This window comes from Gossypium arboreum, chloroplast (assembly GCF_025698485.1).
Source record: "Gossypium arboreum chloroplast, complete genome".
Lineage (NCBI taxonomy): Eukaryota > Viridiplantae > Streptophyta > Magnoliopsida > Malvales > Malvaceae > Gossypium > Gossypium arboreum.
The window spans coordinates 115,001-130,000 of record NC_016712.1 but is presented as its reverse complement, the minus strand read 5'-3'; the positions used below and the strand labels follow the sequence as shown (position 1 = coordinate 130,000).

At 32.6% G+C, this 15,000-nt stretch overlaps 10 protein-coding genes and 1 non-coding gene; 2 read left to right on the top strand and 9 right to left on the bottom strand. All coding sequences in view use genetic code 11, as the record gives it.

Annotated features, from left to right (window-relative positions):
• The first annotated feature begins 304 nt into the window (after window positions 1-304).
• Window positions 305-384, top strand: trnL-UAG. The gene has a single exon. It is a non-coding gene; the product is annotated as a tRNA-Leu (tRNA).
• A 105-nt stretch (window positions 385-489) lies between these two features.
• ccsA (cytochrome c biogenesis protein') lies at window positions 490-1,446 on the top strand. Its single transcript has one exon. The coding sequence runs from the start codon at window positions 490-492 to the stop codon at window positions 1,444-1,446; it is 957 nt and encodes a 318-aa protein (YP_005089053.1).
• A 305-nt stretch (window positions 1,447-1,751) lies between these two features.
• Window positions 1,752-3,254, bottom strand: ndhD (NADH dehydrogenase subunit 4). Its single transcript is given in 1 exon segment — window positions 1,752-3,254. A coding segment is annotated over 1 exon segment (1,503 nt).
• A 128-nt stretch (window positions 3,255-3,382) lies between these two features.
• Window positions 3,383-3,628, bottom strand: psaC (photosystem I subunit VII). The gene has a single exon. The coding sequence runs from the start codon at window positions 3,626-3,628 to the stop codon at window positions 3,383-3,385; it is 246 nt and encodes an 81-aa protein (YP_005089051.1).
• A 243-nt stretch (window positions 3,629-3,871) lies between these two features.
• ndhE (NADH dehydrogenase subunit 4L) lies at window positions 3,872-4,177 on the bottom strand. The gene has a single exon. It carries the CDS (start codon window positions 4,175-4,177, stop codon window positions 3,872-3,874), a length of 306 nt encoding a protein of 101 aa, YP_005089050.1.
• A 237-nt stretch (window positions 4,178-4,414) lies between these two features.
• On the bottom strand, window positions 4,415-4,945 carry ndhG (NADH dehydrogenase subunit 6). Its single transcript has one exon. The coding sequence runs from the start codon at window positions 4,943-4,945 to the stop codon at window positions 4,415-4,417; it is 531 nt and encodes a 176-aa protein (YP_005089049.1).
• Window positions 4,946-5,374: 429 nt separating this feature from the next.
• ndhI (NADH dehydrogenase subunit I) lies at window positions 5,375-5,878 on the bottom strand. Its single transcript has one exon. The coding sequence runs from the start codon at window positions 5,876-5,878 to the stop codon at window positions 5,375-5,377; it is 504 nt and encodes a 167-aa protein (YP_005089048.1).
• Window positions 5,879-5,960: 82 nt separating this feature from the next.
• Window positions 5,961-8,128, bottom strand: ndhA (NADH dehydrogenase subunit 1). One transcript has 2 exons: window positions 7,577-8,128; window positions 5,961-6,500 (listed from the first exon to the last, which is right to left on the bottom strand). The coding sequence occupies exons 1-2, from the start codon at window positions 8,126-8,128 to the stop codon at window positions 5,961-5,963; spliced, it is 1,092 nt and encodes a 363-aa protein (YP_005089047.1).
• A 1-nt stretch (window position 8,129) lies between these two features.
• ndhH (NADH dehydrogenase subunit 7) lies at window positions 8,130-9,311 on the bottom strand. The gene has a single exon. The coding sequence runs from the start codon at window positions 9,309-9,311 to the stop codon at window positions 8,130-8,132; it is 1,182 nt and encodes a 393-aa protein (YP_005089046.1).
• Window positions 9,312-9,409: 98 nt separating this feature from the next.
• On the bottom strand, window positions 9,410-9,682 carry rps15 (ribosomal protein S15). The gene has a single exon. The coding sequence runs from the start codon at window positions 9,680-9,682 to the stop codon at window positions 9,410-9,412; it is 273 nt and encodes a 90-aa protein (YP_005089045.1).
• Window positions 9,683-10,069: 387 nt separating this feature from the next.
• The window catches only part of ycf1 (hypothetical chloroplast RF1), a 5,685-nt gene continuing 754 nt past the window's right edge, over window positions 10,070-15,000 (bottom strand). The window contains exon 1 of the mRNA in view: window positions 10,070-15,000. This exon is cut by the window's right edge and continues 754 nt beyond it. Coding sequence (YP_005089044.1) covers window positions 10,070-15,000 — 4,931 coding nt within the window.

The following is a 15,000-nucleotide window of genomic DNA, read 5'->3' as shown; positions in this document are numbered from 1 at the left end:
TCTATGAATTGAAGTTACAACTAGTTAGTTTAGTTCCAATAAAGGAGTTCTCTTTTAGGAAAACACAAACTAAAAAATCTCTATTGACGACCTAATTAAATAGAAAGGATAATTAAATAAATAAAATGATACAATAAATACTAAAGATTCCTTTTGAACCTTCAAATTGCTATTTCAACGAGTTGTTATTTATCAATAAAAAATTAAATGCTTCCTAACAAATTTGACATTTTACATTGAATTGACCCCTTCACCTTCAATCTCGACGATTGACTAAAAAATGGGTTATTATGATTTCGAGCAAGCCGCTATGGTGAAATCGGTAGACACGCTGCTCTTAGGAAGCAGTGCTAGAGCATCTCGGTTCGAGTCCGAGTGGCGGCATAGTATCTTCTAAAAGAGATAGAATAAGTCCTATAATGAAAATGAATTTCATTCCTGATTTCCATTCCATAAAATCTTGAAACCCAGGCTTTTTTCATAATTTTTATGATTTTTTCAACTTTAGAGCATATATTAACTCATATATCTTTTTCAGTCGTTTCAATTGTAATTACAATTCATTTTTTAACCTTATTCTTATTAGTAGATGAAGTCGTAGGACTATATGATTCATCAGAAAAGGGCATGATAGTCACCTTTTTCTGTATAACAGGATTATTAGTCACTCGTTGGATTTATTCAGGACATTTCCCATTAAGTGATTTATATGAATCATTAATCTTTCTTTCATGGGGTTTCTCCCTTATTCATATGGTTTCCTATTTAAAATTTAAAAAGCGCAAAAATAATTTAAGTGCAATAACCGCACCAAGTGCTATTTTTACCCAAGGCTTTGCCACTTCGGGTCTTTTAACCAAAATGCATCAATCTGCAATATTAGCACCTGCTCTCCAATCCCAGTGGTTAATGATGCACGTAAGTATGATGGTATTAGGCTATGCAGCTCTTTTATGTGGATCATTATTATCAGTAGCTCTTCTAGTCATTACATTTCGAAAGGCCATAAAGATTATTGGTGAAAACAATAATTTTTCATTTTCGTTTGGGAAAATCCAATACATGAATGAAAGAAGCAATGTTTTACTAAACACTTATTTTCTTTCTTCTAAAAATTATTACAGATATCAATTGACTCAACAATTGGATCGTTGGAGTTATCGTATTATTAGTCTCGGGTTTATCTTTTTAACCATAGGAATTCTTTCGGGAGCCGTATGGGCTAATGAGGCGTGGGGATCATATTGGAATTGGGACCCCAAGGAAACTTGGGCGTTTATTACTTGGACCGTATTCGCGATTTATTTCCATACCCGAACAAATTTGGAAGGTGTAAATTCCGCACTTGTGGCTTCTATGGGATTTCTTATAATTTGGATATGCTATTTTGGGGTCAATCTATTAGGAATAGGTTTACATAGTTATGGTTCATTTACATTAAATTAACATCTAATTGAATTGAATAAAGAGGCTAGGCCTAACAAATACTAACACAGGACGGCGTATATATTATATATAAGTATAAGAAAACTTATTGTAAGCTGTCAAGAACCTTTTGAATCGCTCCACTACTTGATTCAAAAGGTTCTAACAAAAGCCAAAGATGTCTGATTAAAATTCAATTTAATGCTTTTACCTTTTTTACTTAACTTAAACTTAAGAGAAGAAAAAAGACTTCTTTTTTTTCTTTTTCATTGTACAACGACCAATTTTAAAAACCATAGGATTTGATTTTTTTTTATTCATGAAAACTATCTATAAAAATAATTATATAGAATAGTTTCGACTTTCTCACCTGATAATGAGAGAACGAAATCCGGATAAATACCAATACCTATTACTGGTAGAAAGATAGAGATCGAAACAAATAACTCTCGTGGTCCAGAATCAAAAAAATAAGAACTTGGAGCATTAAATAGCTTGTATCCATAGAACATTTGACGTGACATAGATAATGAATAAATAGGAGTTAATATCATTCCAATTGCCATTACGAAAGTAATTAGTATTTTTGGCATTAAAAAATATTTTTGGCTGGTAATTATTCCAAAAAAGACTATCAATTCTGCAACAAAACCACTCATGCCCGGTAATGCAAGAGAAGCCATGGATAAGATACTGAACATCGTAAATATTTTGGGAATCGAAACGGCCATTCCGCCCATTTCGTCGAGATAAACAAGACGCATTCTATCATAACTCGTTCCTGCCAAGAAAAAAAGTGCAGCACCGATAAAGCCATGAGATATTATTTGTAAAATAGCTCCGTTGAGTCCCGTATCAGTTATCGAACCAATTCCTATAATTATGAAACCCATATGAGATACGGAGGAATAGGCTATTCTTTTTTTTAAATTCCGTTGACCAAGAGATGTTGAAGCTGCATAAATTATTTGCATTGTACCCACTATTATCAACCAGGGAGAAAATATGGAATGCGCATGGGGTAATAATTCCATATTGATCCGAACTAATCCATATGCTCCCATTTTTAATAAAATTCCGGCTAGAAGCATACAAGTACTGTAATGGGCCTCCCCGTGGGTATCCGGTAACCACGTATGTAAGGGTATAATCGGCGATTTGACAGCAAAAGCAATAAGAAATCCAATATAGAATATTATTTCCAGTGCGACAGGATAGGATTGATTAGCTAATGTTTCAAAATTTAATGTTGGTTCATTAGAACCGTATAAACCGAGACCCAAAACTCCTATTAATAGAAAAACGGAACCCCCTGCGGTGTACAAAATAAATTTTGTAGCCGAGTACAGACGTTTCTTTCCCCCCCACATGGATAGAAGTAGATAAACGGGAATTAATTCGAACTCCCACATGATGAAAAAAAGTAAAAGGTCTCGAGAAGAAAATGATCCTATTTGACCACTGTACATTGCTAGCATCAGGAAATGAAATAATCGCGAATCTCGAGTAACTGGCCAAGCCGCCAAAGTCGCTAAAGTGGTGATAAATCCTGTCAGTAAAATGGGCCCTATAGAAAGTCCATCTATTCCCAATCTCCAGTAAAAATCAAAAAAATTTATCCATTTATAATCTTCCGCCAGCTGGATTAATGGATCGTCCAATCGGAAATGATAACAAAATGCATAGGTTGTTAGAAGGAGTTCGAGAATGCATATACATATTGTATACCACTTAATTAGCTTATTTCCTTTATGAGGAAGAAAGAAAAGTAAAGAACCTGCAGATATTGGTAAAAATACAATTATTGTTAACCAAGGAAAATAATTCGTGGTAAAGACAAGATACACTTGGACCAGAAAAACCCGTGCTCAAAAAGGTTTTTTTTGAGCACGGGTTTTTTCAGTAAAAAAAATCAAATGGATTCAAAATGTATTCAACTAGGGTTTTCTGGACCGTATCAATAAGCTAGACCCATACTTCGAGTTGTTTCATGCCATAAATAAACTCGAACGCTCAAGAAATCCGTTGGACAAGCGGATTCACATCTCTTACAACCAACACAATCTTCTGTTCTTGGAGCGGAAGCAATTTGCTTAGCTTTACATCCATCCCAAGGTATCATTTCTAACACATCGGTGGGGCAGGCTCGGACACATTGAGTACACCCAATACATGTATCATAAATTTTTACTGAATGTGACATGGGATCTATAAATTTTTGAACATCATAAAATTTCAATCTAGTAAACTTGTAAATAAATATAGTTAAACACCAGATGAATCAACGATTTACCAGAAATTTTCTAATCAATTTCCTTCGGGATCAACTCATAAGAAAGGACCAAGATACTTTGATTTCTTACGTTTTCGAAAACATGATGTAGATTCCAACATATTGTACATGCTAATTCAAATTGGTGAATCTTATAATTTAATATTATTAATATTACTTATTCAACAAAGTTGATTGATTGATACGCGTTGATTTTCTGTTACGATAAATCGAGGACACAATAGCTGATCCAATAGCTGCTTCAGCGGCTGCAATAGCTATAACAAAAATTGAGAAAATATTTCCCTTTAATTGCCGACTATCAAAAAAATCAGAAAATGTTACAAAATTTATATTAACCGCATTCAGTATAAGTTCAAGACACATAAGGGCCCTAACCATATTTCGACTCGTGATCAATCCATAAATACCGATAGAAAATAAATAGGCACTCAAAACAAGTATATGTTCGAGCATCATTGACCAACTCCTTATCAATTTCGATTCATTATTAATATGAACAATAATTCAACAGATTTGATTGACTAGAGTATAACAAAAAAAAAGAATCTATTGGAAATATATCGAATCAACGAATTTCTATTTTATACACGAGCAATATTCAAATAGAATTCAAAGAAAATGGATGCGATAAGACAGAAAAAACAGAAAAAGGTTTCATTTTGATTGCTTGCTATTCCTAGTTAGAAAGATTTATTACTGACGAGCCACAGCAATTGCACCTATCAAAGCAACTAAAAGAATTATTGAAATGAATTCAAATGGAAGAAAAAAATCGGTTGCTAAATGAATTCCAATTTGTTGACTATTACTTATCAAATCTTGTTCTATAATTTGATTTGATCTTGTAGTCCAAATAATCCCGTACCATGATGTATCTAATATAGTAGTAATTAGCGAAACAAGAATACTTGTACAAACCAACGAAGTAAGGCCATTCCCAATGGTCCACAGATTAAAATCTTTATAATATTCTGAACCATTCATGAACATCACAGCAAATAGGATTAAAACATTTATGGCTCCCACATAAATAAGGAGCTGGGCAGCAGCTACAAAATGAGAATTTGAGAGAATATAAAATAAGGATATACAAACAAGAACCAATCCCAATGAAAAGGCAGAATAAATTGGATTGGTAAGTAATACCACTCCCAGGCCTCCTAATATAAGACCCGATCCCAGAAAAACTAAAAGAAAATCGTGTATTGGTCCAGGCAAATCCATTCTGTGTAAAATAAGAGATAAATAAATCGAAATGCTTTTCATGATCTTATTGACCCGACCAGGAATTTTTTTTTATGATACGTTCCTAATTGAATAAAATCCTAATCTATTAGGCGTGAATTGCTCTAAGCACAATTATTGGATAGTTTCGTTTTTGATTCTTTTTTGTTCAAAAGAAAAGGGTATTTTGTTTTTTGAAACTATATATTTCGAAATAATTACGAATATATTAATATATTTTAATTTTCAATAAAAAGGAATCCGAAATTCTTATCAACCTGTTAATTTGTAATTGAATTTTTATTTATTGACCAAAGGCCTCATTCTTTTTTTAATTCAAACCAAACAGTCTTTTAACTTAAACCAAAACGGAACCTTAAAAGAATGAATGGGAAATTTCTCTTTACTTTAATAGAACAGGAGGTTTACTTACTGAGTTTTTCTTTGAATTGAATTCAAAATTGTTCGAATTGTATAATCGTCAATTACTGACATTGGTAAACGGCCCAAAGCAATTTGATTATAATTCAATTCGTGACGGTCGTAAGTAGAAAGTTCATATTCTTCAGTCATTGATAAACAATTTGTTGGACAATACTCAACGCAGTTACCACAAAATATACAAATTCCGAAATCAATACTGTAATTAAGCAATCGTTTTTTTCGAATATCCGTTTCAAATTTCCAATCAACAACGGGTAGATCTATAGGGCATACACGAACACATACTTCACAAGCAATGCATTTATCAAATTCAAAATGGATTCGTCCGCGGAAACGCTCTGATGTGATTAATTTTTCATAAGGATATTGAATAGTTACGGGTAAACGATTTGCGTGGGATAAGGTAATCATGAAACCTTGACCAATGTACCTTGCTGCTCGGACTGTTTGGTGGCCATAATTCATGAACCCAGTTACCATAGGGAACATATCGTGAATATCTATGAATAATTTTATGTTTGTTTCTTTCTCTTGTTTGAACCAAGTCATGAATCTCAGATTCTTTTTTTCTTTACAGTGAAAGAAGTTGGAAAGAAGTTGTTAATAATAGATTACCGAGAGAAATGGGTAAAAGAAATTTCCACCCGAGATTTAATAATTGGTCCATTCTTAACCTAGGTAAAGTCCATCGTGTTGCGATAGAAATAAACAAAAACAAATAAGTTTTAGCTAATGTAATAAAGATACCAATTGTCGTTCCAATGATTCCATTTATTTTATTTATTTCAAATAGCTCAGGGGCGAATACGTACGGAATGGAAATATTCCAACCCCCCAAGTAAAGAACTGTTACAAATAACGAAGAAAGTAATAGATTTAGATAGGAAGCAACGTAAAATAAACCAAATTTGATACCTGAATATTCGGTTTGATACCCTGCTACTAATTCTTCCTCCGCTTCTGGTAAATCAAAAGGTAATCTCTCGCATTCCGCTAGAGAAGAAATTAGAAAAACGATAAACCCTATTGGCTGACGCCACAAATTCCATCCCCAAAAACCATATTTTGATTGCGCCTCAACTATATCAACTGTACTTGAACTGTTAGATAATTATAGTCGATGATAACATCACTGTTTACATCGCTAGTCCAAAACCGTACATGAGATTTTCACCTCATACGGCTCCTCGTGGGTCACAAATAAATTTTAGGACCGAATCAGTATTATTTATCTTCGTATGGTTGTAGAATAGATAGAGAAAAAATAGATTGGAAGGTCCAAAATTATACCAATGGAATTCCGTCTGCTATATTCTGAAGAATAAAAAAAAAGTGCTTCTGAATTGATCTCGCCCATTCATAATTTCAATTTTTATTTGTTGAGTAATAACTTAAGCCTTCAATAAAATACTTCTTGTAGAATATCAATAGATATTTCAACCCATTGTTTTCTATTACGAAAAAAATGAAACATTCCATTAGCTCATAAATCATGACACGGATTAGATCTCTCTATATCTATGAAAGAAAGAATAAAAAAAAAGATTTCTTTTTTATTCTTTATTGTTTCTTTTTCGTTCCTATTCTGCTTTCGGATCTGATAAAACCACGAATGGGGCTTAAACTAAAAAATAGTAAAGGATTATTTCGTTCCTGATAGTCATTACTTTAATCGGCAGATAGGAGGATACTCTGGACCGGAATCATGGGGAGTACTGCCTAGTCATTTCTACGAATTTAAAGCCCCAATTAGTATTCTTTTTATGTTATCCAGAAGTCTCTTTTTATATAATTTACATAATCTCCATTACCAATCCTTTATGTATTTTGGTGTTCCTAACCATCCACTCGTTTTTTGTTCAATCCCCCGTTTGTTTAGCAATACATGTATGGGAATCCATACAAAGGATAGCGAAAACTCTATACGGTTGATCTTTTGAGCCCGCTTCAAGCTAGATTGACTAATCAACCCGTCTTGGGGTAAAGACTTCTTCCGCTTACGTTTTCTTCCACTTAACTTTTGTACATAGGAAATGAGATTCTATTTTTTTGTTTAATTTACTGCGAATTTATAAGCTGCTTTCTTTCACTCATATATAACTATCTAATTTAGTTTATCAACTCAACTTATTTTCTAGAACGAAAGGAATAGGTAAAATAAAAGTTTCTAGTTCAACGAATCGCACGTAGAGATATTGATAAAACACATAGAGTTAATGGTATTTCATAACTAATCGATTGAGCAGCAGCTCGCAGACCACCTAAAAAGGAATATTTATTATTTGATCCGTATCCTGACATAAGAAGTCCAACGGGAGCAATACTTGAAATGGCAATCCATAAAAAAATACCGATATTGAGATCGGCTAAAATAAGGCGAGAGCTAAAAGGAATTACTGAAAAACTTAGTAAAATTGATATGACTGCTATAGCCGGTCCAATACTAAATAAACGAGTATTGCCTCTAGATGGAAGAATATTTTCTTTGAAAAGCAGTTTTGTTCCATCTGCTAGCGCTTGAAGAATGCCCAAAGGACCGGCATATTCAGGCCCAATACGTTGTTGTATTCCTGCAGATATTTCTCTTTCTAACCATACAATTACTAGTACACCTATTGTGATTCCCAATACAAGAGTCAAAATAGGGACCAACATCCATATGATCCCATAGACCTCTTTTAAAGATTCCAATGTGTAAAAGGAATTGATATCTTCTACTTCTGTCGTATAAATTATCATTTCAACGATCCACTTCTCCCATAATGATATCTATGCTACCTAGTATCGTCATAATATCAGCCAATTTCATTCTTTTAACTAACTGAGGAAGAATTTGCAAATTGATAAAACCCGGCGGGCGAATTTTCCATCTCCAAGGAAAACCGCTTTGATCCCCTATCAGAAAAATTCCTAATTCTCCCTTTGGGGCTTCCATTCTCGCATAAAGTTCTTGTCTCGGTAATTCAAATGTGGGAGAAGGTTTTTTACTAATGAATCGATATTCAAAATCATTCCATTCTGGATCCCTTTCTCGATCAAAGCATCGGATTTCTAAATTCTCATAGGGACCACCCGGAATTCCTTCCAGGGCCTGTTGAATTATTTTTATAGATTCCGTCATTTCACTGATTCGGACTAAATAACGAGCTAATGAATCTCCTTCTTTTTGCCACTGGATTTCCCAATCAAATTCGTCGTAACACTCATAATGATCAACTTTCCGAAGATCCCATTTGATTCCAGATGCTCGTAGCATTGGGCCGGATAAACCCCAATTTATTGCTTCTTCTCCACCAATAACGCCTATCCCTTCAACTCGTTCTAAAAAAATAGGATTTCGCGTAATAAGTTTTTGATATTCAACAATTCCTGTTAAAAAATAATCACAGAAATCCAAACATTTATCTAGCCAGCCGTAAGGTAGATCGGCCGCCACTCCTCCGATACGAAAATAATTATGCATCATTCTCATACCGGTGGCAGCTTCGAATAGATCATATACTAATTCTCTTTCTCTGAAAATATAGAAAAAGGGGGTCTGTGCACCAATATCTGCCATAAAAGGTCCAAGCCATAATAGATGAGAAGCTATACGACTCAACTCCAACATAATTACTCTGATATAGCTGGCCCTTTTAGGGACTTGAATATTCCCCAACTGTTCTGGTCCATTTACGGTTATTGCTTCCGTGAACATAGTGGCTAAATAATCCCAACGCGTTACATAAGGCAAATATTGTATAATTGTTCGGTTTTCCGCAATTTTTTCCATTCCTCTGTGTAAATAACCTAATATTGGTTCACAGTCAACAACATCTTCACCATCTAGAGTAACGATGAGACGAAGAACACCATGCATTGATGGGTGGTGAGGCCCCATATTGACTATCATAAGGTCTTTTTCTGTAGCTGATAGATTCATAAGTTTTTCCTCGATTCATTCTTACATGAATTGTTGAAAACGAAAACAAGTACATCAAAATGAAAATCTAATAAATCGACTAATTCAAAATTTGCAAATTAACGATTTTTTGATTCCCGAATATCCAACTCACCAATTAATTCTTTATAACGTATTTTATTTGTCTTTGATAAATAAGATAGCAGTCGTTGACGTTTTCCTAGAATTTTACGTAGACCTCTCTGAGATAAATAGTCTTTTTTGTGCAATTCCAAATGTGAAGTAAGTCTTCGTATCTTATTGGTGAAACTAACTATTTGAAATTCAGCAGACCCCCTGTTTTCTTCTTTTTTTTCTTGAAAAATAACTGAGATGAATGAATTTTTTACCATAAAACCAAAAAATTTCCCCCTTTTTTTGAATGTGAATTTTACTGATCAGTAATAATAATACCAGTCATTTTGATATACACGATGATTTTAAGTTCGTTATGAACTTTATCATTTTTTTTTTCAAATAAAATTAATCAATCCGGGTTTCGATTTGATTCGTATAGGGATACAAAAGAGTGAGAGATTTCTACAAAAGAGAAAATTTTAGAGTTCAAATAAGAGGATTTTGTTGATTCATTTGTCGATCTAATTGATATGTATGTCATTAAATTAGTATCGTGTATCAGAATAAAATGTAAGACAATCCTTGTGACCATCTATTTGTTTTCATATACCCGTCACGATACATACATAATATAGGGGAAAATGTACCATTAAAATGTACCATTAACGAATTTTCAGACGCGGATACATACGGATCCTTATCATACTGAAACGACTGCCGTTATTAGTATTAAACCAATATCGATTCATACAAGCTAAATCTTCTAATCGATAATTGGGCCAAAGAAAGAACTTTAATTTAATTAGTTTCTTTTTATCACTATCAAGATGTTTGTTTTTAGTCAAAACTTGACCACAGTTTTTTACATTATTTAAAAATACTGCATTTCTATGCATACCATTTTTATCCCTGGAATTGAAAGAAATTCGAATTCGCAATTCTCGCCGGTGGTTAGGGGATAAAATATTTTCAGGAACAAACAAATCATAATGATTTTTGTCTTTATTTTCAGTCATCTTTTGATGTCTTGCAATAAATTCATAAAAATGATTTTTATCAATATAGTTTTTTTCTTGGTATCTTTGATTAATTTGGTGTTTATTTTTATGAACCAACAAAATACTTATAGTTTGATATAGAATAAATTGTCCATCATTTTTTACCGACAGACGAACTGGATCGATAATCAATATTCCTTTTTTCATTAATTCTCTAAGAGTTAAATCCTTCTGAATCATCAAAATATCCAGATTCATCTCTCCCCGTTGAATAGAGGATATAACAATTTCGTTTGGATTTATCAGTCTAAGCAGGAGGCAATATACTTTGATATTATTGATTATTCTTTGATTTAAAGAATCATCCCATCTCAATTGAAAACGCAAATACCTTTTTAGGAAGAAATCAAGCTCTGCTTCCGTGTTGCTCTTGTATTGCTTTTTCTTTCTACGTTTTTTTTTGTCTGATTTATCATAATCTTCTTCAACATCTTTTTCTTGGTTTGAGAGAACGGATTTAAAATTTCCTTGTTTTTGTGCATCTGATACAAGACCCCCTTCACCTATGGGTTCTTTTTCTTCTTGATTTCGATTCTCTAATCCAATAATTTGTTTTTCGTTTGGTGCTATAAGGGAGTCCCTTTTTTTATTTTCAATAATATTTTTATTAATGTTCCTATTTCCATTAAAATTGAAAAGAAGTAATTTTATTGGTATGATCCATGGTTTAACCTTATATGCATTATATAGCAGCACAAATTCTGGGAAGAACCAAAGTTCTAGATTCGGTATAGGATGACTTAGTATTTCTTCATTCAGTCCCATCCAATCAAAATGGCTTCCTTTTTTATTGGATGGGTTGCTTTCTTGATCTTGATAAATTGTGAAATAAAAAAGGTCCATTTTATCAATTATTTGATAATTCTTAACCACAGTCTTAATATTTTTCTTACTCTTGGTACTGGTATCGACCCAGGACTCAATATCGACCTTATTTCTAAGACAAAAATCAAGAATTCTCCAATTAAAAAACTTTCTGTGCGAAAAATTCCCCATAGCATCTAGGATATCGCCTTCTCCTAGATAATTATGGATGGGGATATCCCTCAGTGTATCAAAAAAATTTTGTTTATCCATGTTGTAATGATAAGAACTCTCTTCCCTCTTATTTACTTGGAATGGTGATCCATAAGCATACGGGTCCCTCTTATCTTGATAATTAATAGATTTATATGATAAAAAATCATATCCATAGTGTTTTTTAAAATTAGATTTTTTATATTTTTGTTCTTGATTCAGTTTATATTCTTGAGTTAGTAATGAGTTCGCTTGAAAATCATTTTTTTTTTCGTAATGAATTAATCTTTCTTTTTCATCTGAATCCCATTTTGTTAAATGTTTATTTTGAGCCAGATAGTGTTGATTGACTCTATTTCGCCATTGTCCTGGTCCTAATTTTAGCCATCTATTCTGAACTAAATCGTATTGATAACGACTCCTTAACCAGTTTTTCCATTCATTCATTCCAGAATGCCAAACAATTTTCTGTCTTAACCCATAATGATGTCTTAATCTGGAATGAGATACTCCCCGTTCTTCAAAATAATCTTTTATTTCATTTTTAAGAAAAAGAGATGTTCCATGATATTGAAGGATAGGTTTGAATTTATAAAAACTAATAACTTGGGTTTGTGATAATTTGTAAAATACATATGCTTGTGAGAGGGAGGATAAGTCACAAAAAGCTTTTTCATTTTTATTTCTAATACTAATATTAGAAAGTGAAGAAAGTGAGGTTTTTATAGTTGAAATAAAATGAGTTGTATTTTTAGTTGTTTTATTAATTCTTTCTTGATTTGCTTCATTATTGTGAATGAAGTTCTCAATCATTTTTTTTGTTGATTCAAGAAAAAGTTGGGTATTGGTTCTTGGAATATTAATGATATATAGAAGAATATCCATGTATATCTTTTCAATGAAAAAATTTATAAAAAAATAGAATTTCCGGATTAATCGAATATTTCTTCTTTTTACTATTTGCCAAAATTTTTTTGATGATTCTAATATTTTATCCTGATAACTTATTTTGTTAGAACTACTATTTATTTCTTGAGTTAGAAATTCGTTTTTCTTGTCTTTTATAATTAGAATTTTTTGTATTTGATTTTTGATTGTGTTTGTTCTCTTAGTCAGATCTTTTATTTTTTTTTCGGTTAATGAATAATTTGTCCACGCCATAGATTGAATTTGAAGGGATGATTTGTGAATCATCTTATTACTGATTATCGAATCCTTTTTAGTTTCGCCCAATTCATATGGTTCTCTCAACCCAAAAAATGGAATTGGATTTATTTTTGAAAGTTCTTTTATTATTCCTTTTAGAAATAGAATGCTTTGAGTGATACATTTTTTTGTTTCTTTTGAAGCTTTTCGAAACAATTTAGTTTTTTCTTTTAAAATTGTTAAAGCTATAAAACATTTCGTTTTCCATTTTTTTATTTTTTTTTTTAGTTCTTTAAAAATAGGCTCAAAAAACGAACGCCGTTTTCGAGGAGAGCCGAAAGGTAGTTCAGTTTCCATTCCCCAAACTGTTAAAAAGCAAAAATCATTCTTTTGACCTTTCTTTTTTTTCATTGGATCTTTATGAGAGGGTTGTAGTTTAAATCTGTGCCAAGGTTTCAGGCAAAAAGGAAATAGGATCTTTATCTGAATACCGTCTGTTAACCAGTTTTTTGGAAATTCTGTTTCGGATAATTGAACACCATTATAAGTGCATTTAACATGCATTTCTCGATTCCAATCCGTTAAATCCTCAGACCACTCAGGAAATTGAAATAATAACATACGGGCAATGTTTTTAACTATTATCAGTGAAGGTAATATAATATATTTTCTAAGAATTGATTGGGTTATTAACACGGAGCCCCTTATTACTTGAGCAAGTAAAAGACTATCCCAAGCTTCTGCTATTTCTATCCTCATTTTCTCTTCTCTTTTGTATTTTTCTCTTTTGGCCTCGTCTTTTTTCTCGATCTTTTTTTCTGTATAATCAGAAATTTTTGATTCTTTGTTTTTACATATCCAATTTCGAGATATTCGTTTCAGCGGTCCAGAAATATCAAAAGAAAAAAAGAGTGGTTTGTCTACTCTGTCCAAAAAAAGGGGGGAATGTACATTTGCTTGAAACAGCTCCCAAGTAATTGTTTTACGCCTTTGGGCACGCATGGAACCCTTTATTATGTCGCGCCGAAAATCCGATTGTTGCGAATAGCGTATCAAAGCCACTTCGTCTGTTTGATCAGGATCATTAGCATCCTTGGTATTAGTATAAGTATCGGCGTTTGCCTGGTTATTAGTAAAAATCACGACGCGCTTGGATTTTCTTGAACGAATTTCATGCTCTGCTGTTACATTTTCCTCGTTTTCTCCCTCCTGTTGTTCTAAATCGTCGATTAATTTGTATGACCATCGAGGAACTTTTTTACTTATTTCTTTTATTCCAATAGATTTTTTTCTAATTGTTTGATTGTTGGGATTAGTTATAACTATATTGAATAAAAATTTCAAAATTTTGACTCGATCCTCGGAATCGATATTTCCCTGTTCATCTTCTGTCAATGTCAATAAAGAGAGTTCTTTTTCTGTTGCTAATGATTTTATATTGAGTGTATCTAGTGTCTGTTCAAGGTCGTGATAATCAGTAGTAAGAAGTAGAGCATGAATCTTATTTATCCAAAATGGATCCGTGTTTTTTTTTTTATAAGTTTGATTTATGCTTAAAGGGGAACCCCATTTTTTGATTCTTCCGCGGTAGGGTCCATGCAAGAAAGGATCATATAGTTTAGGCAAGTATTCTCGTTTAGTTTCATTATTAGAGAATCGAGTCCTTTTTTCAAGTATGCCCAGATCAAAAGATTCCTTATCTAAAGATTCGACTCTTTTTATAAACTCCTTACTCAAATTTCTTCTTTTTAGTTCATTGATAAAACTCCAATCAGTATACAATTCATCAGAAAACCATTTTTCTGGTGTGAAAAAATATATTTTTTTTTGTATCATTTCCCCAAAAGTTGCTAAACTGGGTGGATACGTAAAAGATATTTTTTCTTTTCCATCACTTTGACATGTATAAAAAAAATATTGTGACATTTCATTTTTTATAGCATTTTCAACCCGGTCATTTTTTATATATCGCAAAGGTCGATTCCATCGTTTAGAATCAAAAAGAAGTGTCACAAGAGGTTTTTCAATCCATAATAAATATTTATCTTCTTTTTTTTTTAATATTTCTAACTTCGAACTTTCTTGATTCCCATCCAGATAAGAAGTTTCATAAACCGGTCTATTTTTATAGTATGTCTCTTTAAAACGAAAGTGGAATTCGCCCTTTATTTTTTTTTTTTTCTTTCCAGTCACTCGTAGCTTTTCTGTTTCGTCGATTTTGCTCGGATCCACCTCTTCCTCCGAAAAAAGGGAAGAAGAAGTATTTTCTTCGGTCCCCTGTTTCTGGTTAGCCCCTCCCCCCTCGGAAATAGTTTCTATTTCTATGTTTCTTTCTTCCTCACTTTCCCCCACTTCTTCCGGTTCGGAAATTC